This window comes from Echeneis naucrates, chromosome 17 (genome assembly GCF_900963305.1).
Source record: "Echeneis naucrates chromosome 17, fEcheNa1.1, whole genome shotgun sequence".
In the NCBI taxonomy this organism is placed as follows: Eukaryota; Metazoa; Chordata; class Actinopteri; order Carangiformes; family Echeneidae; genus Echeneis; species Echeneis naucrates.
In genome coordinates, this window is record NC_042527.1 from 838,586 (window position 1) to 866,067 (window position 27,482).

The 27,482-nt window shown below is 39.1% G+C and overlaps 1 protein-coding gene across 1 annotated transcript in view; it reads right to left on the minus strand.

Annotated features, from left to right (window-relative positions):
* Positions 1-24,019, minus strand: part of tox (thymocyte selection-associated high mobility group box) — a 40,993-nt gene extending 16,974 nt beyond the window's left edge. The window contains exons 1-4 of the mRNA XM_029525137.1: positions 23,529-24,019; positions 10,664-10,729; positions 8,358-8,468; positions 2,554-2,838 (exon numbers count right to left, since the gene is read on the minus strand). Of these exons, the coding sequence (XP_029380997.1) occupies positions 2,554-2,838; positions 8,358-8,468; positions 10,664-10,729; positions 23,529-23,633 (567 nt within the window). The 5' untranslated portion in view covers positions 23,634-24,019. The remainder of the gene's footprint in view (positions 1-2,553; positions 2,839-8,357; positions 8,469-10,663; positions 10,730-23,528) is intronic.
* Positions 24,020-27,482: the final 3,463 nt, after the last annotated feature.

Genomic DNA, 27,482 nt, shown 5'->3' on the forward strand with positions numbered 1-27,482 from the left:
GCGAGAGAGAAGCAGGAGAGATGCAGACAAAGATAGAAAATACAGCCTTCTTTTTAGGTTACACCAATCATCATCACTATTACATACTTCACAGGCATGTTAATCAATCACGGAATTGAAATAGAAGTTATTAAAAACAGCATTACCATACTGTTAGGGCTGAGGTTTCACACTAAGCTACAGTCAGATAAACTGACAGTCTGTTTCTGAGTGGGAGGGGAAAAGTTTCATTCTTATTATAATGGGAGAAATCTTTATTACAGACACTGACATATCTACAACTCTCCCACCCCACTGCATAGCAGGTTTCTATGACAGTGGAAGTAACTGCAGGTCTCAGTAGCTTCTGTTTCTTTACTATACGTCAGCCACATTAAAATGTCACAGCTCAAAGCAAGAGCATCAGTTTTCTGTGAAATGAAAATATAACACAAATGTCATCAGCCACACACGATTGTCTTTCAAATACCACAGCTCCAGGCATATCCTATATCACCAAATCAAACTGAATTATTATTACAGAGTTTTATCAGACTATATCTGCTACCTGTATGCAAATCTCTCACTAGCATCAATATTTTTTGTGTTTGGTGTGTTTGGGAAAGACAAAAATAAATACACCAAGGTGATACTGGAAATTATTTCCATTTTTTTGTTTTGTTGGTCATGCTTACTTGAGGGAAGCACTTTGTACAATATTTTTTGCAATTTGTGCTTTTTTTTTGTTAGGTGAGTATGGAAAATTTGCACAAAAAGGTTTACAAAGTTCTTCACTCCAGCTTGGGGAAGTATATTGCATGTTTTATATTAGACCAAGCCGTAAAATACTGGTGTGATCTTGGTAATGAAATTAATTGTAATGACTTGAGTGATTGTTGCAACTGCAATCTGCCAAAACCATGACACGAAAATGTTCTTTTTTCTTTTTCCATAGTTCTAATTGATGGTTCAGTTTAGGGTGGTTCATCCCAATGTCAGTGATTCTAGCTGTGAAAGGTTTTTACATTGATGAAATTACTTTATTAACTCCTACATAGTAATTTACTTCTATACTATCCATTCAACAGCACTTTCAAGCAAAATGTGTCTAGACATAAGTGGTGTCCCATTTGTCTCAACCTACTGAGGCAGCTAAACATGATCATTTATCAAAAATCCAAGTACAAGAGGACACCAGCTGAACCTGCACATGAAGCTAGACTCTGATGTTATTAGATATAGTTAAATGTAGGCTGTGGCATTAGGTAACCAAAATTCAAAATCTAACAACGGCAATAATTTAATGTTGACTATACTTGACAGCTGACATTAATAATCTTGATTTGTGAGGGGCCATTCTGGTTTGTGAGGAAAAGCAATGCACACATATTCCACGAAGAGCATTTTTATGTCATAATAAGGGCACCTTTTAACTAGGGGTAATTTATGTGCATAGCTCACTGAGATGATGATTCTCTTTTATAGAAGTTTGATTAAAACAGCCTCTTACAGACTTACAGACTTTTACAACAGGCAGGGGGCAGCACAGTGAAATAGTGGTTAGCACTGCTGCCTCACATTAAGAATGTTGTGGGTTCGATTCCTGGGGCCTCTTGATGCAGAGTTTGCATCTTCTCCAGGCTTAAAAGCTTTCTGTATGACAGCTTATAGTTATAGTTACAGTTAAAGTTCATTTACTCTTTAGCACCTCCCCCCCGATCTCTCTCTTTCTCTCTCTCTCTCTCTCTGTCCCGCTCTCAACCCAACCAGTCGAGGCAGATGGCGGCCCCCCCGAGCCTGGTTCTGCTCGAGGTTTCTGCCTCTTAAAGGAAGTTTTTCCTTGCCACTGTTGCCAAGTGCTTGCTCATCGGGGGATCTGTTGGGTCTCTTTAAATAAATTTATAAAGAGTTTGGTCTAGACCTGCTCTATATGTAAAGTGCCTTGATGTAACTTTGTTATGATTTGGCGCTATACAAATAAATCTGATTTGATTTGATTCTCCCTGTGCTTGTGTTGGTTTTGTCTGGGTACTTTGGCTTCCTCCCACAGTCCAAAGACATGCATGTCTAGGTTGAGTGGTGACTCTAAATTGTCTGTGGGTCTGAGTGTGAGTGGTTGTTTGTCTCTGTGTGTTGGCTCTGTGATGGACTGGTGACCTGTCCAGGGTCACCACCCCCTTTGAGCAGAATTTGCACTGTTTGCTGTTATGAGGAATACAAGATATACAAGTTTTCTTTGGTTCCAGTTGTTTAGCTGTTAAATGGATGATAGTATTGTTGTGTGCTTTAAACATAAACTTGACTTTTATTAAGATCTTTTTCTCTAATTGATGCCATTTGGTTTGTCTTTGTATGTGTATTTTGTAAACCCTGGCTGCAAATACATTTCCCTAAAATGCCTTAAACAAAAACACCTGTTTGAGTGTTCACTAACAGTGACTAAAGATCATGTTCGCTAATGTGTTGTGTATGAATTCAACTATTAAATCACATTCCATTTTTTTTCCCTTTATAATTCATATGAGTGTTTGTTAAAGCTAAGTTGCCATCAATGGCTAATTTATAATGACTCACCACAGAAAGTGTGCTGGTCATTGGGCTGCCATCTGGGCTAAACGTGCCACCATTTTGGTTTAATATGGCAGCTCCACCTTGGCTACCCGGCATGCCAGGCAGATCCATGCCCTGCAGCTGGTAGAGGTGGTGTGAAGATGAGTTCATGGGAGAGTCCAGAGGTGGGTAGGGTCCAGAGGGGGAATCCTGAGGGACATGGGGAGGCACCAAGTGGTCTGGCAGGGTGGGGGGAGTGATGGGTGGGATGTTGAAGTCATCATCACTCAAACTACCCACCGAGTATGTCTGAAGAGAAACAAAGACACATGAAAAGAAAGACATAACACAAAACATTTTAGCACCCAAAATGTTTCTGTACAGAGCAAGCATTTTGATATTGTTGAAAATCCTCTAATTTTTAAGTGTGAGGAAATGTCAGGAAGCCTAGAACATAGGTGGGAAGCTCAACTTTGTCAGCCAAGCTGCATGGTTGTGTTCAAGGTTCGGTCATATAAATAATGGTACTAGCTACACCATGTAGAGAGCTTTTTTTTAAACACATAATAGGATGGTAAGTCCCTGCTCTTGTGGTGGTACTGTGAACCTCAAATTTGATTGGATAGCTATGCCCTAACGCTCATCCTGTTTTATGGTGCTGCTTTATTTTCCTCTAAATGGACACTATGTTGTATTGAAGACTTGAAACTGGAGACTGAGACCATCAACTCACAGGGAACCAAAGTGGCAAGGAAGTTTTTCCTTGCCACTGTCACCAAGTGCTTGCTCATCGGGGGATCTGTTGGGTCTCTTTAAATAAATTTATAAAGAGTTTGGTCTAGACCTGCTCTATATGTAAAGTGCCTTGATGTAACTTTGTTATGATTTGGCGCTATACAAATATATAAATCTGATCTGAATCTGAATCTGATGTAATCATCACCTCAGGAGGCTGGATCCAGTCTGAACAACAGCTCTGTGCTGAGCTCATATCACAAACTAATTATCGCAAAATTATTATATCAATGATGTTCCCAACCTGAAAGAAAGCATTCTAAAACAAGCACTCACTCATTATGCAGAAGAGTAACAACAAGTTACAAGTTCATGTCCTACTGACTTATGGAATACATGTAACGCTTTGTGTGTAGCAACACATCATCGCTAATCTGACATAGATGATAATGAATCATACCGTAAGCGAAAACAAATGAGAGGAAAACATGTAGAGAAAAATGGAGTGAGAGAGAAAGAGAAAAGGCAGACACAAGGGCGAGAAGTGAGAGAGAAGCCCTTATATACTAATCTGACAAAGGAGATCTTTTATAGACACTGACAGCCTTTCTGCTTGGCTAGCCACACTCTTTTGCGCTTTATTTCTCACCAGTCTTCTACATCCACCCCTCTTTCACTCTCTTGCTCCTCAAATCTCATCCTCAATTTCTTTCCTCTATCTCACTTGTTCATTTTCTCTTGCTCTTTTCTAATTTATCTCAAACCCACATGCAGTGTTGTTACAGTACGAGTTGTTTGACGTGTGAGCTGACTGATGAGTTGACTGAGTTAACTTGTACTAGATGATCACAATATAAATATCAACCACTGTCATTTACCATAATTTGAATAGTTTCAAAAGTGGGAAACATAAACTAAAGGCACTATCATTAACAATAAAGCACAATGCATATGATGAATGATGAAAACTTCCCTCTATTTACTTTTCATCTCGCCAATATACACAGGATATGATTGAATATTTGTCATATCATATGCCTTTCCACTCCTAATAGAAAAGGTTTCTTGTATCATTTTGTAAGATACTCAACAATTCATGAATAAAAAAATAAAAGCGCCCCATCAGAAATTTTATTTGCAGTCATTCAAGTCAATATGTCAATGTTCATTTTCTTGGTGACCATATTAGGCTTGAAAGTATGAAAAAAAATATCAAATATGGCAAACTATGGCTTCTAGATTTCAACAAAGACCATCAATTAGATCAGCCTAAAATGTGTTATCCATTGATATGTCATCAATGTAAAGGTGGCCTTCAGATGCCCAAAAATTTGGTCTGTAATCTAAGAACAGCTGAATAAAAAAAAGATGATTTTATGCTGCAGTTCTCATTAATGTGAATGCCACAGGGAGCACAGAAAACCACAATGCTACCCAAACCTGCTTATAAAAGTGACGTAGACTCTGGGTTTAGACGTGAAGCCAATGCTGAAGAGCCTTTAATCTTCAGTTTACCTTATGACCATCAGAGGGAAACTCCACTGGTTGCAAAAAGAGGTCAGATTGTATTGAACTCTATGGGAAAATGGCCCTACGTCTTACTTTAGTAACACTATCAATGGTTTGCTCCCATTTAGAGGAAAAGAAAACAGAAAAAGAGCGGATGAATTAGGGTGTGGCTACTGTTTGATTGACTGTACCACACAATCAAGTGCGGTGCTCACTTCTAATCAGCTCCACCTTCACCTCCAAATAAAAAGATGGCTGATAATTTGCCAACGGGAGGTTTGAAAACAGCAGCTCACAAACCCTGATTGACGTCAACCCTAAACCTAACCCCACTTGAACACAACCTGAAATTAATTGATAATCAGTTGAACGCTCACATGTCGAGATTTAGAAAGTATATATCTTGTTACTTATTTTAGATTCAGTTTCTAAAATGTTCAACATTGTGTTCAAGTAAACATGTTCAACATGTTCAAGTAAATACATTTACTTCGTAAATCATTAAATAAACAGTTAGAACTAACTATCACAACAATCAAGTATCATATATTAGAGAGGGTGGTAATGGAGCTGTTCTGTTTTTTTTTTTTTTATAATTCTTAGTCACCTAGTCTTGTCCTGTTCTGCAGTCAAGACTGCAATATCTTGAGGGCTTTTGCCAGTAAATACCATACTTTCTTCTCCATGTCTTTCCTCCTGTGCGTGACGTATTCACCACACTATATTTTTCATGGACTTCATGGCCAAATTAGCCCAATATTCTGTTTCATGGTCCTGTTGAAACACATTGCTCTGCATAAATTACACTCCCTCTGTCTCTCTATACTTGTCTATTATATCATTACTTTTACTTGGACTTCAATTAGTCTTCTCTCTGCTCATCGATTCATTTCAGTGCAATACCCTGTCCCTGTAGACCATGAGCCTCTAGAGAGACTAATACGGTCACCATTACATTTGTTTCACACAAGCCCTACATTACAAATGCTAGCACCTATTCACTACTCCCTGTTTGTGGCAATTTTAAACATAACAAAAACATTTTATAACAAAAACCAAAACCCCAACAACAAAAAAATATGTCTGCTGGACAGGTTCAAATCTGTTTTAGTCAAATAATGTGGGAGGAACTTAATTAAATTGAGTGGACATTTTATGAACTGGTGTATATTTGAGAAATATTTCCTTTTTATAGTCAGAGATTGAGAAAATCTTCACTCTTCTCATGAATGGCCTATAACTATGTCAACAGACAGTTAAATATAGTCTGTTTCTGCTGTTTCCTCCCATCGTCCAAAGGTTAACCAGCCTGAAAAAGTCTTTCTGTCCCTAACTAACAGAAGTCACAGAATTCACCTGTTATGCGGAGCCATGATGGTTTCTGTGTATATCCTGTTGGGACAGGCTCCACATTTGTACTTTACATACTTTATTTGTAATAAATGTCAACATGATTCCTTTTGGTTCCCGGCCTGGGGCCGTTCTGTGAAGAGTTTGCATGTTCTCCCCGTGCCTGCGTGGGCTTCCTCTGGGTACTCTGGATTCCTCCCACCATCCAAAGACATGCATGTTTGGGTTAACTGGTAACTCTAAATTGTCTGTAGGTCTGAGTGTGATATTGCATCTTCCACATACATGACCACACCAGGCCCACTGAGCTGCTGTCATGTTTGTCAATGACTGGGGATGGCTGTACGGATGAGGGGGCAGATTGAGTTATCTAGATAGAAGACATTCAAAGCGAAAATGTAAAAAGTGTCTTATATCAAGAGTAAAGCTGCAGATAATAAACAACAAATTTCTTTCACATCTGGCTGTTCTCTTTAATGAGGCAAATGTGCAAAAAATGGCTATGAAATCAGATGATATTTAGCCTCCAGAAAGCATTTACATTAAGTGAAACTACTATGATTAATAGTTTGGTTACCATGAATTTCCACAAATCTGGAAGCACATCTACACTTGTCCTCTTTTCCACTTGTCAAAATGCCCACAAATAATCACTAGCATCTGGCTTATGTTGGCAATTGAAAAGGCTACATTTAGCATTCAGACCTGGGTCACATCACTTGAGAATAGACATGGTATTTATCCCCTTGTACATTGATTTAGATACAACACCCAGGTGAACACAGTAATTTCAGCCATTCTCCTGCTGTAACATACATGTCACCTGTTTAGCAGCAGTGTTTCCCCTACCATTATATTAGGGGGGCGTCCGCACCCCCAGAAGGTTAAGCTAATTTAACATAATTTAATTTTCTATATACTGCCAGATCACAACAGACATCATTTACTGTTAATTTTCCTATAGAACACGTCTATAGCTACCTTGTGTTTTTATTAAACAAAATAGTAATGTTATTTATTTTATTTAAGCTACAGAATGTCATTTCTGTCTCTCCATGTTCACACAGTTCTCTTTGCTCTGTATCACACACAGTGGAGTTCTGCCTCGATGTGCACACACAGGTGAGCAGAGTCCCACCAGCGAGTGTCGAAAAATGTCACAAGAAAAGCAAAGCAAAATATCAGCGTTTTTAAACGCTCACAGGGTGATGATGGCAACACCAGTCACTCCTCTGGTAGTAGCAGCGAGAGCAGCTCTCCTGCTCCAGGTCCGAGCAACAACCTGCAGCAAAAGTCTGCTCAACACCACATGGTGGGCTTTGACCCAGCTTGGCTGCCAGGGGGGAAATATTCCCCCTGGCTGTACAAGGCTGATATTGGTAAGTAATTAAACAAGTAATTAACTACATACATTACATAAATAAAAGATAGACAGATAGATAGGTAGATAAGATATATAGATAAATTAATTATTAAATTAATAGATAAGATAGATAAATTGTATTATATATTGTTGGCATTAAAATAAAACATGTTTTTTGTACATAAACGACGACGACCCCCACCCCAAGGCTACAATCTGAGGGGAAACACTGAGCAGTGCTGTGAAACCAGTAACGCAGCAGCTATACCATCCTCTGAGAGTCAGCTAAAGCTCAAATATAACATCAAAACTCTTTTTCAGGAGCAACATCCCAGCAATGAAATGGGACAAATGTACAGGAGCTACATAGCCCTGTCTGCATGTGTGTGTGCTGTAAAAGCATGTGATGACACTTCTGTTTGACACACAACCCAGGGCCAGGAAATACTTTTATTTCACTGATCAGACATTTTACACCTAATTTGGATACAATAGTTAGAGAGGAGATGGGAATCATTGGCTATGAGTCAAACCAGGGACTGGGGAAATCAGGATAAGTGCAATCTTTATTTCATAAATTATATTCCTTTGTTTCCATGGTGCCTACATGACTGGTAAAACTTAACTCTTGCCTGTTGTGTTGCCTTGTGTTAAACACTGCTCCCTCCTCAATGAACAGCATACAAACAACACATTTCCCTTTACTACTCACTAGAAGGGTCTGTGTTCACCATCAGTGCCAAGAGTGGCGGACACAGTGTTAGTGGTTCAGCTAATGCTAAATCTTTCTCACTGTAAACTCCTACTTCTCCTTTCTTTCCAGTAGACAGTGCAACGTTAAAATGTGTTACAATGTTTGTGTTTCATTCACCCAGGGCAGACGGTGTGTTTCGGTCATTTGAATGTCCCTTCTCCAGTGCTGTGAGGTTTGGTTTGGTGGCGTCACCTTGCAGAGAGAGTGAGGGGGCTGTGGCAGACGAAACTGTGGGAAGAATCACAAAGGCGAACAAAAAGTCAAATGGGTCCACAGGTCAGGAAAAATGTCAGAGGTCAAAAAAAGGTCATGAGGAGGAGAATGAACAAAACAAGGGAGGAAACATGAAGGGCCCTCTCCCGCAAACACAAACCACACATTTGACATTTATTAATACACAGTTAAATAAAGTTGGATGAGCAGTCCTATGGAAGCCCATAATTTTTGTTAAATTGTATGTTGACCTCTGACTCAGCCCTGCAGTGTGAATCAGGCAGTACAATCACAAATCTCTTGGAAACCATGTAACACCACTCCATAGTTGAGACTTTGAGAACCTTTAAATCGACATGACATTGACCCAGCCTTATACCTATATTGTATCTGTAGCTGTATCTAGTTTCATTAAAATGAACAAGGTCACAGTTGAAACAGCTTAAGCAATGCATGACTCTTTCCCAGGCAATACTCTCCAGATCCTCTTGGGAGTTGTATTCATGATATTAAGCATTGTGATCATGTTGTGTAAAAATTGTTAAAATTTCATCCCAGATTATTAGCTTTATAATTCCACTCATTACACTGACTCTCTGAGAAAAAGCATTTGTTTTGAAGCTGAACTTGCAAATGCTTCTGCTCAACTGGTCAATGAACAGCTGTTAATGCTACTAGTAGCTACTTGGCAATCCTGTAACAAAACATACAACTTTGATTATTATCACTTTTCCTCCATAATGTCATATTGTACCCATATTCATATACCAAATTCCTAAATTCAACTAAACTCACCCTCACAGAGTCACAAGGAGGGCTGGTTCCACTGGAAGCATTCAAACAAATTGAACCAAAAAACTACTATTCACTATGGAGGAGATCTGGCTTAGCAATTCTTAACCCTATCCAGTAAGACAAGAGATTGCAGTTGAATAAAACTAGTCACCATGTCTTTGTGGTTCAATGGAGTAATGAGAAGCACCTGGACTCATGTGAGCTCAAGTCTCAGTGGAACCTGACTCTAGCACCGTTATTGAGAATGAAAATTTGTCACTTTAAAGGGGGTCACTTTAGTATGAAAATCTGACCCTATCCAAAAAAAACAGGCTTAGTAGCGCAAGAAACTGATAAAATATGAGGGAGGGATCCAGCCCATCTTAAAAACTTTTACAACAGGCAGGGAGAAGCAGGGGGAACAGAACTCAATGAATGAAAGTATATCCCGAATCCTGATTATTGGCGCAATGGTTTGAGTAAAAGCAAACATTTTATTCCAATTATTGAGATTAGTGTCAGGAAACAGTATTCTGGGACATGCTGAATGTGTGATATTAAAGTGTACCTCCTTGGGTTTTATATGCAAAAAGAATGATTATATGTGGTTGGTTGCAATTTGTCTGGCACCAAAACATAGATAAGCGAGTAGGATCGCAAACACTCCCGCAGGGTGGGAGGGCTAACTGGGAAAAAGCCCACACCACCATGGACCATTCCCAGTATTAGGCAAAACACCTTTTCAGTTTTTCCAATTCCATTTAATGTTGAATTTAAGTAACTCATCAATAATGGAAAACAGTGACCGTAACTCTGTGCCCTTTAACTATGAAGCCATTGTTGACTTTGCTTGATAACTGTCCATTCTCAATAGTTCTAATTGAGAAATTGTTCTGCAAATCATTAAAAATACAGACAATCCTTCTGCAGAGGTGAAACATAAATAATAGATTACAAATTAGGTGATGTAATCCATATAATTTTCTATTCGTGTGTATTCCTGTTTTTAAGCAAACCTCTCTCTCTGGGTATTTATTAGTTATTTATTTATTCATTCATTCATTCATTTCTTATTTTACATAGGTTGGTAAAAGTTGATAGGATCTTAAGAAAGCCTCAGAGAATCATCCCTGTGTCTCATTTGCGCGCTTTCTTTGGTTGCCTTTCTGACTCTCTCTAGCTTTCTGTTTTCCCCCTTTTCTTTTTCTGCCTCTTCTCTTTGTTACTTTCTTTGTCACTTTCTCTTTGCTGTCTCCTGTATCCTGTCTCTTTCTTGCTCTCCCTCTCTAAATTTCTTTTTTCTCTCTTTCTATCAGTCTTTTTGTTTCTGTGTTTCTCTTTCTGTCTCTTTGTCATGTTCTCTCTCTCTCTGTCTATCTATCTATCTCCCTCTCTATCTCTTTATCTATCAAAGAACATGGACCTAGGACACTAACCTGATTGGTTGAGGCGAAGTCAAGGCCCATGTCTGGCATACCCCTGAACATGGTGTCCCCGTCCAGCTGGAGAAACAAAAGGTAAAAACAACAATGTCAATGTCAACTTAAACATAAAACTTAAAAACAGCAAATACAGAACAGTCAGCGAGGACAGTGTTTAGTGGAGCCGGAGGCAGCAGACAGTCTACTCTGTGTGCCATCTCTTCAAGTGGCAAGAGGACATGAAGGAAAACAGCAGCTTTACTGCCACAGCAAAAATGGCAAATGGGCATTATGGCTGAAGATTAGGTATAAACTGTTTGAAAAACGAAAAAATTTAATGTCTACCCAAGTACAAACAAATGCAAAGAAACTTGTTTTCTGTATTTGTAATTTACCAATTTAACAATGTTTCCTAAATGGCTCACATAAGGAACTGCACACAGTGAATTCTCTCATCTCAAACAGGTGTGTGGGCCGTTGGATGACACCTCTTCAGCAGAGTGGAGCAGCACTGTCCCTCAATAACCATCGGAGGGGAACTCGACTGGTCGTAACAATAGGGTAGGTTGTATTGAATTCCATTAGAAAACTGTCTTTGTTTTTACTTGATTTATTAGCTTAGTAAAGCTTGTCCCAATGAGTTTATGTCTCAGCCTTTAGTTTCAAGTTTTCTTCAATACAATATCATGATGTTAAATGCTAATTAAAAATAATAGCAAATAAAATACTTTTCATGACACTAAAAGGTGCTTTACAGAGAATAAAAAAGTAAATAAAAATCTGTCAAAAAGAACAATGCACAATGACCAGGACAGAGTACAAAACAGACTGAAGCCACTCTTATTCCTCCTTAGCTCCAACTTCTCCAAACATAGTTTCTTCGCTCTCATAAAACATGACAACTGCCAAATTAAAAATTGAGGCTTAAAACAGCAGCTCGCAAAGCAAATTTGCGGCATCATGTAGGGTTGACACTTTTTTGATACAGATTAAATGGACTAGTTCATTTTCATGGTCCAACATTTTGATTGTTTCAAGGTCGAAAACGAAGCAAAAATTACAATGATATCAGTTGCTGTATTTATTACTGACCAAACCCACTAGGAAAACAATGTTTAAATCCAGTGAACTTATTCCGACAACAATGTCGTAGTTGACAAACACACACACACAAGGTTGTTTGAACAGGTGGGGGGAAGTAAAGCACAGCCTCAGACACTCAAATATACACAAACACACAGGTGGACAGACAGGTGTAACTACCCTGTCCATTCGCCAGCTGTTGGCTTTTATGCAAATAAGGTGTAGGTTTACAGAGTTAACAGAAAGCCTAAACACACATACGCACATGCATTCAGACATATACGCTACCACTGGGATGTATGTGTGTATATATATATTATATTTCCAAGGAAGAGTCCTACATATGAAAAACAGCAGTAACTGCTGCGGAGCTGAGTTTTTTTCTTCCGTCTCACCAAACAGAGGGGACCAGATGTAAAACCCTCACTGTTTCTGTCTAAAACTGACTTAGTGATTTCAGTCACACGGCTTTAAGATTCAAGTGGTTTGAGCCTTCAGAGCATTGCAGATAGTTCTATCGATTCACGGTTTCTGATTAGGAAAGAGCCTCACAGTCACCACGGGCATGATATCATCTATAAGCTTTGCAATGAAGTCAGTCACCACTTCCGTAAACAGATTGACGTCATCTCTGGAGCTCTCATGGAACATGTTCCAGTCCACTTCACTCAATGTGTCCTGCAGCGTGGCCTCTGATTGGGCAGAACAGCATCTGACCTCCCTCGTTGCCGGGGCTACAGCTTATAGTTTCTGTTTATACTTGAGGAAGATGGTGGTGTGGTCTGTTCTGCCAAAAAGCCGATAGTGTAGTGGCAGATTCTGGCCTAGTTCCCCTGGTGTTTTTTCCTACTTGTTCTGTTTTTCCATGGAGGTGTAGGTCCGTTGTCAGAGTCGGCGTCCTAACCCTAACCCTAACCACTCCCGGAGGATCTCCTTTGGCCAGGAGGAGCAGTCATATGTAATTCCCCAAAAAATGAATGGTATTGACAATGACAATGCTTCATCAGCAACATCAAGTATTGTGTTCCCAAATTGGAACCGGGTATGTTTACTGCTTAAGTAAAATTTTGGGGTGAAGTGAAAAAGAGTCGTGAGAAAATAAAAATGTACTTTTGAAGCCTCCTCCACTTTCTGAAGCTGCCCAACCCGAGTCCTCCAGACTCAACTGGTCTTCTTGCCAGCTACTACCATGGCAACGACAAATTCCACCAATATCTTGAAGTAAACAAACAGTCATGGCTGTTATGCTACAATTCTGCTTTATTGATTTCAGCCAGAGCCTGATCCTGAACAAAATAAACAATATAACTGAGCCACCTCAACTTGCTTGTGTGGTGCACGAAAACAAGGATGCTCACAGTCAGGCAGCAGAAAAAGGGAACTGCAACAGATAATAAATTTCACATGGCAGGATTCTAATACTTTACTGTTTTTATGGGTTTTATTATGGATGATCTGTCTAAGTGGACAAGATATAGCAAGTCAATAATGGCAAATGTTTAAGCATCTATGTCTCTGTCACATCATTATGCTGTTCTGATCATTTACATGCATAAAACCTGTATAGCAAACACGAGAAAGGGAAAATGTCATTGGATGCAGAAAGTGTATGAGGTCCCCTCTAAGACTACTCACATTTCTCATACATTAGTTAAACTTAATATTAAAGTGCCTTCTTCCACATAAGTAGGTGTTCAGGGAACATCTGTAAAGTGTAGTTGCAAATAATAACCTGGGTTAACCTCCCACCAAAATCAGTCCAACTTATGGGAAACACTTGAAACACTGAAGTGATTGTTTTTGTCCCTTCACTTTCAACAGAGGGACTTCACGGCAGTTAGGCTTATTGTAGGATTGATTATGCTACTGATCACTAATCAATGTATTTTCCATGGATAAGATGAGAAATGGGATGAAAAAACTATTTTAAAAGGTTTGATGGATTTGAGGCTCATCTTTGCAGCATATAAAGGCTGTTGAAATTCAACTTTGCTCATATAGAGCAGCAGATTTCAGGAGGGGTAACAGGTCATCCGACGCAAGTCCATGAATTTCAGTCTTCTTCATCACAATAGTTATGACTGTGTGATCAGGAACAAAAGCTGACTGCAACAACTCTGAATAATGCCTCAGGAACTGATCAAATCTCTTCTAGCACAAGTTGATTGATCCAAGTCATTGTCACAAAAAAATTACACATACATACACCCCAAACAATGAAGCGATGATTGCGTTATGAGATATGATTGCAATATGTTTGTTTTGGAAACGAAATTCTGATAATTAGTCTCTTCTGGCAGTGTTCTATTTCCATCCATCTGTTCCATTTGGCAAACCCCCAACTCCCCATCAACCAACCAGGAGACCCCTTTCACTCCATCCCCATGATTCAAGCAACTGAAACACCTTCAGTCACATCAACAATGCTGTAAGACGCCCAATCATCAGTGACTGTCAGGGATGGGTGGGGGCTGAGGTGAGTCTGGCAAGATGTTCTGTATCACAGAAGATAGCCAACAAGGACAGACGGACAAACAGATTGACTGGTTGTGTTCTGATAGATAATTAGATGAAATGCCGACACTTTGGCTGGTTAGAATGGCATCAGGAGGCAATAGCAGTATGTGATACCAGGAAAAATATACTGGAGAGGGGCCAAAGATAGATAATAGAACTACTGTAGATGTATGGTATATCTTTAAATTCCTGGAGCAAATTTATTATTGCAAGAATCTGAGAGTATAGCTCTTGCAGATAAACACGAAGCCCAGCACAGAGGACAATAGAGGTCAAGGTGATTTAGAATCGCAGTCTATTGGTTGATTCTGGGGTGGAGGCAGGGTTTAAGCTGTTTCACAAGCATTTCCTGTCTAACACCGGCAAAGCAGAGCATAAGAATGAGAAGATGCAGTCTTTTTTAAAGGTTGTGTTGTTGCAGCGTGTCAACTGAAACATGAAACACAATGAACTTTTATTCATAGTTCGGTATAATACTATGTCTACATTACATAAAATTTTGTTGGTGGTTATTCATGACTCCAATGTCATCTAGAATGGCATCTTTTACATTTACGTTTTATTTTCACAAAAAAATAAAAATAAAAAAATAAATCATATTGTGCTCACTGGGTCTTCTGCAATACAAACATGCTTTTATGTCTGGCGAATGTGATTTGTGGGCTGCTTTGTCTCATGAGCCGCACTGCTGTTATGGTGTTAACGTTGACAATTTTACCTTTTTTTTTTTCTTTTTTTTTTACTGCATCTCCTGCAATGTAGTATTGTACTTAGCAATATTGCAATTTTGACAACATTGATGCAGTATAAAGTTTGGGTTAGCATGCTGTTAATCTTGGAATATGTACATTCTATGTTAACAATATTATTAATAAGTACTATGATTGAATTGTATTTTTTTTAAATATTGTGTATCTTGCTGAACAATTGACAGATTTGGAATCAAAATTAAAAATATCCAAAATACAGGAAGCTACAAATCATAACATAAAGATACAAAAGCATGCCTTTGTTTCGTGTTTTTTTTTCCCAGTGAAAATACAGTGAAATGGAAAAAATGTATAATCATTCTGAACGTGTAGAAACTAGGAAGGAGATCAACAGAGTAGGCGGCAATGTTGCCTACATGTTTGCAAATAAAAAAAAAAGATGTTTGAGGAAGAGGTTGAGTTTGCATGGGACCTTACAAGGGGTCATTGTCAACCTGTCAAAATATCTGAGGTTGTGAATCAAGAGGAAGTTGTTGCTATCATTAAGCTACCTTCCTAAGCCCTATTTATCATTTCATTAAATGTTTTACTTACATGGGCAAATAAAAAAAGACATGTATGAAACCCTTTTTTGTTTTGGTTTTGTTTTAATCTATCCACTGTAAGTAGCAAGTATGGAAATACCTTTACGTGACTGACAGACAAGACTTATTGTTGCCACTTCTGTCTGATTACTCAGGCTGTCTCCAACAATTCACATTATTTTGTGACAAGTAACAACAGATTTCAGCTTTTTTACAATGAGGAGACAGGAAAAGTGCAGGTCTGTTATTCGATCAGGTTCACAATTTTGCTTCCCATCCTGCAAAAAAAGTATGTTGCTCGTCTCACTCTGTATTTCCCCATTCTTTAGTAAGGCCTACTGCTCTCCTCCCTGTTCTCTCTTCCTCTCTATTTGCTTTAGAAATACCTCACCCAGCTTTCACAATCATCATGTTTACATTAGGCCCTTTCTCCCTCTCCCTGTCCCTCCCGAACCCAACCTTTTCTCTTATGCACTCTCTGATTCTTGCCATGATGTTGTTGTCACTTTCCTTTTTCCTCCCTTAAACTTCACCATGGATACATGTATGACTTTATTCACAAAATTTATACTCCTTTGTTACAACTTATTCTCTCCTTGTTAAAAAGAATTGCTCATGGCCATGTGTTGACATTCATGAGCACTGCCAGCATGGCTTATTCACCTCTGTGCATCCACCCAGACCTTCATGTCATTCAATTGACAAGTATGATGAACAGTGACATGCTGGCTCTTTATTTATGATATGATGTTAACAATGGTAGCAAAAAAAGGGAACAACATACAGAGGGAGAAAACTTGTCATGCAGTACATACACTGTTGTGGCAATAAAAATTGCTGCTATCTATTATTTGGGGGCACAATCCATCTCATGTGAAATGCTATAATAAATAACACAAATGTTAAATGTATTATTTCTAATTTTTCTGAATTTCACAACTTGTTTGAAATAAACAGTATAAAACCTGGAACAGTTATCTTAGATTAAATTTGAACATCTTTTACTGACCATATTTTGTCAATGGAATGACTGGAGGAAACCAGGACAGAGTATAACCCTGTTGTGGTGCTGACTAATAAATTTAACTTTAATCTTATCTGCAATATCAGCTTGCACAATAAAATCCCTGCAAACTGCGGTGCTAGTACTGTTCATGTAATCAAAACCTGCTAGTCTTCTTTCATCACTACCTGTTCAACAAGCTTAGAACACAATTTCTTTTACACGACCACAGGCTAGCATTAGCAGCAAGCTAATAGTGAATTGTTACGCTAAAAGGAATGCTTTTTGTGTGTAGACAGTGTGTTTAAAATTATGGCTACATTCTTTTGTGGAAAAGATGAAGATTTGATGAGAAACGCTAATGCTGGCAAACGCCAGAGTTCTTTAAACATCTTAGTAGTGGTTGAACCCTGAGATATCTACCACAAAATTTTCTGCCACTTTACTTTCTTGAACAGAGTTTAGGACTTCTTAGGCTGAACTAGTTGATCCTGACACCAACCATGACCATATTCTGAACCTAATTACTATAGCTTTAAGCATTTGATTGATGCACCAAATTGGTGGCAGTCAAACAAAAAGGAGAACATGCAGGGTCTGGGTCAATCTGATAGATTTGGGGACCATTAAAAGCAATTTGTCAGTTAACAGTCAAAATGGTGATTGTACAAATAAATTTCCATTATGTTTTCATGTTGTCTTTTCATCAATTACTAACAGCTGTTGTTGCTTTTACTCCATTTCTGGAAAAAACATTGCAGCCTGGATTGTGTGCAACAGTAGTTTTGTAAGTGTAATACTCTAAGTGTTCTCAGTGCTTCTCAGAGCATAATAGCTGCAGTAACCTTAAAGTGGGAGAGCTTTGAGCAATTAAAATTTTATTTTTATGCTACCCTTAAATACACTGATCTGATATTGCTCCTTGGAGCAAATGATTGTACAAGTAAGCACATTTAGAATTTATTCCTTTTGCTTTTCTTCTTTTTGATCATCATCTGTGGGTAGTCAGTAGTTCTCCTTTACGAATGAAAATGTCCTTGTCATATAGATGGATAAAGTGCATGTTGTACGGTTTCATTGCATCATTTGGAGGAACTCTGTTTTAGGCATCTGATACTAGCTGTATATCTTGGCAAAGGTAAAAAATACTAAATATTTCACAGATCAGCAGTGTGTCCTATGACATAGACTTGACAACTTTACCTGGTACTGTGTATAGCAGCAAAACGCATCCTGTAAATAAAGAGGACATAATTTCTTCATTAAGGCCATAAACGTAGATGTATAATGCTTTGAGTGGACGTTTTAATGCTGTGCACAATCATCCGAATGCTACTACTGTTATTGTCCTTAGTAGTCTATCTAATGTCTGTCTGGGAAAGTCACTGTAGTGCCAGCATTACAAGATACTCCCTCTCTACTGGAATTCAGAAATATCAGTTTTTAATGAACTTGCCAAAATTTCACATCCTTTTATCTTCCCATTTACAACACAATGAACTGCAATACTGAAGGGCTTGGACTACTGTCTGAAGCCACTGTAATTTCTCTCCAGACACACACCATGGACAGGTCGCCAGTCCATCGCAGGGCCAACACACAAGGACAAACAGAGACAAACACTCATGCTTGCATTCACACCTATGGTCAATTTATAGTCTCCATTTAACCTATACATACATGTCTTTGGAAACCCACACAGACATGGGGAGATGCAAACTTCGCACAGAAAGGGCCCAGGCCAGGAACCGAACCCGCGACCTTATTATTGTGGGGCGGCAGCACTAACCACTGCCACACACATACATACAGTTTTTAAATACCCTCTGTCTGTATTCTTCCCCCTCTTGCTGTTCCCCAACACAGTAACACGATCTCCTCTATCAAGCTGGCAGAGCTGTGAATAAAAAAAGAGAAATATAGCACAAACCTTAGTGGCCCCAGCCCCACCCCCACTGCACTCTGTCTGTATTGCTCTGTTCTCTCTCTCTCACTCCCTCTCTCTCATCTACATCATCCCTACCCCCAACAACTCTCCCACTAGCTCCCTCTACTCCCTACCCCCAACCACACAGCTCTCTATCCACATCCCCTACCTCTCTTTCTGAAACAAATAAGGCAGTGACAACACAGAGCTTACAACACCATGGTGTACAGAGCCTGTTAGATTGTGAACTTAAATGCAGCTAGCTATACATTCAGTCATTTACAGTTCATAACTATGCGCCAAGCTAATAAAACATTTAATTTGATATTTCATTCATGCCCAGTCAGTTTGTACTAAAGTCAGATGTCACAGTCAGTTACAGAACTCATACTATATACAGTATTTGGTCCTAATCAACATGCAGCACCAATCAAATTATATCTCTAGACTGAGTCAGCATCACTACTTAGTTTGTTTGTAGCTTCTCTGCATCAATTGTAAACTGCATTTTTGAACATGAGTTTAAAACATTTTATTCTGCAGTGACCCTCAAGGAGGTATACACACATACGGTTGTTACACATCTATTATAACAAGATGAATCCACAAAAAACTAGTGGTGGTTGGTACTTGTTTTCAGCAAGTCTGTACAGCACTGTCCATTAGGCGGACAACTGAGAGCTGAGGGTTTGGACTTGAGGTATATCCATCATTTTATACAAGTCCCAACACAATGTTCTTGGGAGGATAAATGTAATAAAAACTGCAATAAAATATTTTTTTTTGCATTTTCTTGGTTATGCTGATCTTTCTGCAATGTTTCATATATAGCTTAAACACTAAGAAACCAAGAGACACATTCTGTCTTATGCCTCAGTCCATTGTTGTGGCAACCGATCAACACACCTGTTGAATGATTGATAGTCATGATAATTGGCTGTTTATGAGCTAGGGCAGGCATATTATGTAGTTTGTACAACAAATAAACTGCCAAACTTTCTATTTAAAAACTTTATTTTCCTTATTGATGAAATATTTGTTGCTGGTTCACATCATTCATTTCCTACCGCTTCCTGTTTCTGGGTCTCGGGGGGTACTGGAGCCAATCCCAGCTCACTCTGGGTGAGGTCAGGGTATAATTGTCTCTTTCAGTCCAATTTTATAAATACTTATAAATACTTTCACTATTTGTAAAACTATGTGCTAAAATAGTCATCACCGCTTCTTGACTTGCATTTTTTGCCAACTGGTCTCCCTGCTCATTTTAGTTGATATGAATGTGCATATGGACAAGTGCCAACAACTAACAGTTTAAATCACAACAATAATAATACAAATATATAGCCCTCTGAAAGAAGGGCATGGGGGTGGTGGGCGATAAAAAAAGGTTATTTGTCAGGCAGATTTCAGGCCAGAAAGACAAGCATGTTCAGTTGCTCTGGATTGAGGTTGGACCTCACTGGGCTTGCAATGGTGCCATTCACTATATTTCTGCTTTGCCCAGCTGCCGGGGGGGGGGGCATCCGCTGATGCAGGGGCACTGATTGATTTGTTTAATTGTGCAAACTGTGAGGGATGCTGATTTTTGAGGTACTGTCTCAAAGTGGTTGTGCCAGCATTTTTTACTGCGACTGTTTTCTTACATAGTCGCCAAATGGCCTCTTCCATATTTGCAGGCTCTCTCCTCTGATTTGGCTTGAAACCAAAATAACAATTAGAAACAACCTCCATCTCACGTCTCGTTTTCCAAATTCACTGTCAAAATGATGCTATAGTCCCTCCCTAAATGGCCGATCGTCCAATCATAATTTAGCTGAAACCAGTTGGGCTTGCAGACTCCCTACATTATGACAGGACCAGCGGGACAGTGTCAAGCAACACTTTATTACCAACACTAAACTAAAACTCCAGTGAAACCAAACGTCCACCAGCTTAATGTTATGGGCATTTCTCAATACCGCTTCTCACAAAACTATCCAATTCTCTTTGGATTGTTAATGTTAGAAAGCCGATTTGACTTCGCAACTGTAAATCAATGAAAGTGAGGCGTCCTCCGATGGGACAGTTACTGTTCTGTCGCTCTGCAGGATGCACACAGATGCTGGAAACGTGTTTGATGGATGAAGACAAAAGTGTGATGATATGTTATGATAACCCTTTGACCCATCTCGTGAAAATAACCCCCCCCACCCAAAAAAGAAACCGTGATTATGTAAAAAAAAAAAAAAATAATAAAATAAAATAAAAAATAAAAATCACAGTTACACAATTATGAAATAATAATAAAATAATTGTCTAACTGCGTTAACTAAGTTATATATTAGCCACTCATGGATGGCATGTATTCAGGTTTACAAATCTTCAAATGTGATATAGGATGAGACATTACTGTTCACATTTGGATGCTGTTTCACAGCACTCAGTTGTTCTCTAAAGCTCTGCCACCCAGTCACACTCCTTTCCCCACTCCCGCTCTGCCCACAAGTTCTACTGAAACATGGAGGAAGAACCAGCATTTTCTACACATCTCTACATTAGCCATTAGCCACAATAGGGTGCACTGCAGTAAGCAAGTCAGTCACACATTGCACCACCCATCACAAGAAGTAAATTTTCAAAAGTTAGTAATTTGTAGTAATTTAAACAGCTGTGTCTTTATTAAGCAGGAAAGGAGAGCCATGAACTGAACTATCTCTGTATTAGTCCTGATGCTGGTGCTCACAATTAAGAGATGAGCCTATTTTCATTTAATTTATTATTTTCTATGATTTTTCCCTGTTTTTCCCTGTTTTGCTGCTGTATTTTTACAACCACAGAATCTTTGAACAAAGTGGCAGCACAGCGGAGCAGTGGTCAGCAACTTACAGCAAGAAGGTTCTGGGTTCAAACCACAGGTAATGTTACTGTTTGTATAGAATCAGCATGTTCTTCCTGTGTTGGTGTAGATTTCCTCCAGCTTCCTCTCGGAGTCCATAGACACGTACGTTAAGTTTACTATCATTTCTAAATGCCCATGTGTGTTAATGGCATGTCTTGATGTGTCTGCCATGTGATAGACCAGCGGTCCCCAACCTTTTTTGCGCCACAGACCGGTTTAATGTCAGACAATATTTTCACAGACTGGCCTTTAAGGTGTGGTGGATAAACGCAACAAAATGAAATAATACAATCGTCATAAAAACTCTGCCGTTTTCTAAATTTCATAATAAACATGAATCCACTGTGCACCCATATGCAACTTTTATTAGCAGCGTCCTCGTAACATCCTCTCTGCCCCCTGACTCTGAATCTAAATGCAGCTTTCTCAGGCTCTTCTTCTGTCTCCTCACTGGGCCTTTTCCCCTCCACAAAGAAACTGTCTTTTTTGTAATCATTTTGCTAGCTTGTGGGTTTAATTTTAGCGGTAACGTATCTCGTGACCATGACAAGTGTCTTGACATGCGTCAAGAGTGAGTCATAGACGGCTGTAACGGAGAGAATCTGTCATTTTTCAAAATAAAACATAGTTCAGCTTATTATAAAACAATGATAAAACATAATTAATAAAAGAATAATTTATTCTTTCTGTGAGGCCCGGTTCAAAAGACCCAAGGACCGGTACCGGTCTGCAGCCTGGGGGTTGGGGATCGCTGTGATAGACTAGTGACCTGTCCTTGTCTTCAGCCTCCTGTGACAGGAACATTAAGGTAACATAAATGGTGAGTGATGAAGTTTCCCATTGGCCCTTGCTCTTTTAAAATTTGTTAGTGCAATCAGTTTCTATTAAGGGGGCGTTTACTGCTTGCAATGCATAATTTTTTCCAAAAATTGAGTGACAAATGAGTTACAAATTTAGGGACTTTTTCTAAAAACCATAACTATTAAGATAGTTGCTAGTCACAATCTGATCAGTGACTGGCAAATAAAAATAAATGTAAATACCATATCATACCAGACACTAGAAAGAACAAAAATATATTTCAGTTTTGTGCACTGACCACATATATGTCCACCTACATACTACGCTTTGACCTGGTCTTGTTTTTCTTGAATTGAAAATTGTAACTCATATCATGATCACAGTATCTGTCCAAAATAATTGCAAAATGATTTTCTTTGATTGGCCATGAGGACTAGGTTTTGGCAGTATGGTAATTCATTGTTGCAGGATATTTGAAAAAGGCAACAGTGTAGGCTTTGTTTTAATTGAAAAACATGGCTGAGTTTGTCCAGCAACATTTTCTGAACAGTTGAAGTTGCTGAGAGTGATTGCCAAATATTTTGTACACGGATTAATTTATTAAAACAATTAAAAATAGGAATGTATATACGCAATCCTTAAGTCTCATGTGGCAGTTTCTTTCAGAAAAGAACACTGTTGGCGCACTCCAAATGACATGTCACGCCAGTGTGCTGATGATTGGAAATGAAAATCTCGCCAGCCCTCACCAACTGAACTTCTGGTGAGGTCTGTCATTATTTGACACAATGTGTCATAATGGATCTGTATATAATCCTCACTGATTTAATTGTTATAAAGTAGGAATGACAACCTTCAACCATAACACAAATTTCTGGAGGAAACATTCAGTACAAATCTATGGCATGCTACACCATGACTTCAGATAACCACAATTTCACTGCAAAAAAACACTTTACCATTACCCTGGTAAGCTAAGTATATTTTCACATTTTTACTAGGTAATAATAATAATAAAAAAATAATCACAATTTTTTAGAAAAAGATGTGTTGGATTTTATTGCATTGAGAGTGAAGACAAAAAATTTAATTCTAGATAGAAAGATAGAAATTCACTTAAAAAATGGAAAATGATGTGTTTTCTTGTTATCTTGTGTTTATAACGTGGAGCGCACACAAACTTAAGTACCTTTCATTTAATAGTAGTTTTAATTGGACGCGTTATTGAACTAAAGGCGTGTTCAGACTTGAATTACAGCATTTGACGAACACTAACTGTACCCTAACAAAGCTCAATAAAGACGAACACACTGTTCAGGTAACACAAAGCTGACAATGTGGAGCAGCCGTGGCTTCTGTTTTTCTTTCCTTTCTTACCTTGTTGGTCCCAAAGGCCGGGTCGGGGTACGGAGGCTGCCCTAGCCTGGCGTGGTTTGACACGGCCAGAGGCTGAAGAGGAGGCGGGTAAATTGTTACATCCATGGCCGATTATACATCCACTTCTTCTTCTGAGTAGTTTTCTGTGTCCTCTGTCGGTGTTGGAAGGGAAGAAAAATAAGCTGCTTCTTTTCTTTGTTTTTTAGTTAGTTTTACAGAGTTGTGAGATTTGTAATGAGGAAAACGGAGAAGCAATCCCAGTCCGATAAAGGGAGCAGTGAAGTCACTGAAGTTTAGGTTGATGCTCGGTGCTCCACACCGGCTTTCTAACCATAACCCTCCGGCGGAAAACGTCCCCAGAAACGCGCTTGTTTGATACCTGACGTTAGAACCGAACTTCTCCTTCTCAGGAACCGTGCTCGGAGCTGTGTGTCCCGGCTGGACAGCTGCCTTCGGTGTCGGGCTGGTGCGTCGCGACCAGACATACAAAGAGCTGCTTCATCAAGCTAACGGGAGCAGCATCCCATCGGAAGTAGGTCTTCTGGCGAAGTAAAAGCAAAGATTCTGGTAAGTGATAAGGAACCGTTTGGGAAGAACAGAGCAGACGCAGCGTTATACAAATTCTGACACCCGACTACATTAACAATGACCATACACTTTATCAGCGTGGTGTTGAACAGGAGCACTGTTGCTAAAACCTTTATTTTGAAAGGTGCCGGAACCACAACCCGTGTGTTCGTCCATTGACAGGGATCCGGAGCTCACAGGCACACTGTGCTCCATCTAGAGGTCCATCAGGTCGACACTAGATTCACCTGAGTCCTGTGTACTCAATTAACTCTCTCTCTTGTATTTTGAATTTCAGCTAGAAGCATTGTTAGTTTTCAATATTTTACAAAGTATTTATTTATCCTTAAAAACATGTACCATTGAAGTGTTTAGTGTCTCATTTGTCTATGTGTGGTATAAATGTGAATTTGGACTATTTATTCTTTAGTCCCCACGACCCTGAAACTGAAAAGCGGTGGAAGATGGATGGATGGATTCTCAGGTCTGGCCGTGGTATTTCTTGTCCTCCTCCTCTTTCCATGTGCTTTCATTTCTCTATTTGTGGATTGTTTTCCATAACTGTACCTGATTCTGCTGAACTGACCTACACTGTTTTCATCACACAATTTAAAATTTTGTAAACTATGACACCTGTGTTACACAAACATTTGGTGCAGGCCTTGGTTTGCTTCTTTTATTGGAGTCTCTCCTTAGAGAAGAATAGACTGGCAAAACCATTATTAAAGTGAAAAAAACATCTGCCAGTGTATACAGCCTGTGTGAAAGCTCTGAAGTGACAGTCAGGAGAGGATGGTGGAGGGAGAGGCTGCATGGACCAGTGTAGTTCTTTAAGGAGCACCGTTAAATAACAGACTAGTGGCGATATATGCACAGAGCACATGCCGTCACCGTAAAATTGATTGAAGAGTGAAAAAATTAGTAGAAAAGAAAGTACATAAGTGTCAATTGTTAAACTTTAGCCTAAGTCTACATTTATGCAAAAGACATCCAAAGACCCAGTTGTTTCAAACTGAAACTCCTCCTTGTTGTGTCCTGCAGGCTTATAGTTAGTCAGCTAACTTCATGAATTTCTTTCAAACAGAAACGCATACTCTTTCCAATAAATGTCCTTCGATTTGATGGTTAGCTGGGGTGTTACCAATATTCAATTAGTTGCTCAGAAAATAAATGAATTGCTAATGGAGAAGTGTGTCCACGGATTCTGTCCAGTCCAGTACCATTGGGATATCATTTGTTAATGCCTAACAAAGTTCCTGCTGCTGCTGTCCACTGGACATTGAAATGGGAATGCAAGTAAAGAGGTTTATTTGGGTTGTGGGGCCTTGTTTTCAACCATGTCTGTTTTGTGTGCTGGAACATGAGCTGAATCCCCATTGTCTCATCATGTCATCCAGACAGCTGCAGCACTACATAATCAGAATCACTCTCCGTAGTTTATGATTCCACCAATGAGAATGAGCCCTTCACTTCACAATGATTCTGAGCATATGGGGATGCAAATGCTCATGTGACAGGTCTATACCATGTACCGGTAGAGAGTGATAAAGGGTATTGGAGCCAGTACAAATGACATGTGCAAAGGCAGGGTACAGCATGGACGACTTTTACCAGTCTATCACATCTAGAGACAAACAGCCATTCACATTCACACTCACAGCAATGGGCAATTTAGAGTCACAAAGGAGCAAGCCGAATAAATTCCCCTGGCGTTTAGGGCTCAAACCTAGGATTTGAATCCAGAATCACTTAAGCACTATGCTGCAATTTCTGTCCATGCTGTAATCCAGCTGAGTTATATTCCTTAATGCTTTGAGGAAAGCGTACGATTATCATCCATGTGTTCATACAGGAACTTGTTTTTTCAGTTTCTTACCATGAAGGATATTCTGATGAAAAATTTTCAAACACAGTCTTTTTTAGTTTTTGAAAGCACTTGAGTTGAGTAATATATTAAAAAGTAAAGTAAAGTAGTTTGGTAAAATGAAGCTGTTTTCTTTGAATGGAATTTGATATATTAGTCCATTTTGCATTTTGGTTTAAAGTGTCTATTTGGTTCTTGGACGTTCAACCATTCGGTTTTGGGACAGTCTCAGATTATTGCAACCTCGTATATTAAAGTGTTAGTTAAATTCGGAAGAGTTTATGATCAGGTCCTTGGCTTTGTGTGAAAAAAAAAAAAAGTGGTTTTCAGTGAGAACCCCGAACAGTAGTGTGGAGTTTATGTTCTTAATGATTAGTTAGTAGAGGTTAGGGGAAGAGTCCAGTTTGTTTGTATACATTACCTTTTGGTTGCTGCTTTTAACACTGGTTTCAAAAACATTCTTTTTGCCATCTTTAACACTTACAGACAGATGTACAAAGAGTGTAATGAACGTGATCATTTCTAGTCTCTTCTCTGCTCTAACCTAGCCTACTAGAGAAACTTAATGACAAGCATCTAACATTAAGAAGTAGTGTAGATCTGAGGGACACATTGGGTCTGATTTACACAGCATAGCCATAATAATAGCACATCCACACATATGGATTGGATTAAGTGGACATAAAATCATGTGAAAGCCTGCCCTAATAACATGGCAACCTTGAGGCAGAGAGATGGAAAAAATAATATTCTTCACATTATCAAAATGCCATAGGATAAATATCAGGAGGATAATCATGAGTATTTCAGCACAATGCCTTTATTTGCCCAGTTCCAGCATAAGGACGTTTCCCCTGATATAATCAATAATCAGAGTGCACACACTGTTAGGCCTGTAACAATTAATTGTCTCACCACGATTTTTTGACGTAATCACGGTTTCTTTGTTTAACCACAATTAAAGAAAATTTGTGGAGGGGTGGTGGGATTTATTTTCACGAGATGGGTCAAAGGGTTATCATAACATATCATCACACTTTTGTCTTCATCCATCAAACACGTTTCCAGCATCTGTGTGCATCCTGCAGAGCGACAGAACAGTAACTGTCCCATCGGAGGACGCCTCACTTTCATTGATTTACAGTTGCGAAGTCAAATCGGCTTTCTAACATTAACAATCCAAAGAGAATTGGATAGTTTTGTGAGAAGCGGTATTGAGAAATGCCCATAACATTAAGCTGGTGCACGTTTGGTTTCACTGGAGTTTTAGTTTAGTGTTGGTAATAAAGTGTTGCTTGACACTGTCCCGCTGGTCCTGTCATAATGTAGGGAGTCTGCAAGCCCAACTGGTTTCAGCTAAATTATGATTGGACGATCGGCCATTTAGGGAGGGACTATAGCATCATTTTGACAGTGAATTTGGAAAACGAGACGTGAGATGGAGGTTGTTTCTAATTGTAGTACAACTTCTCCGTTGTGGGATTATTTTGGTTTCAAGCCAAATCAGAGGAGAGAGCCTGCAA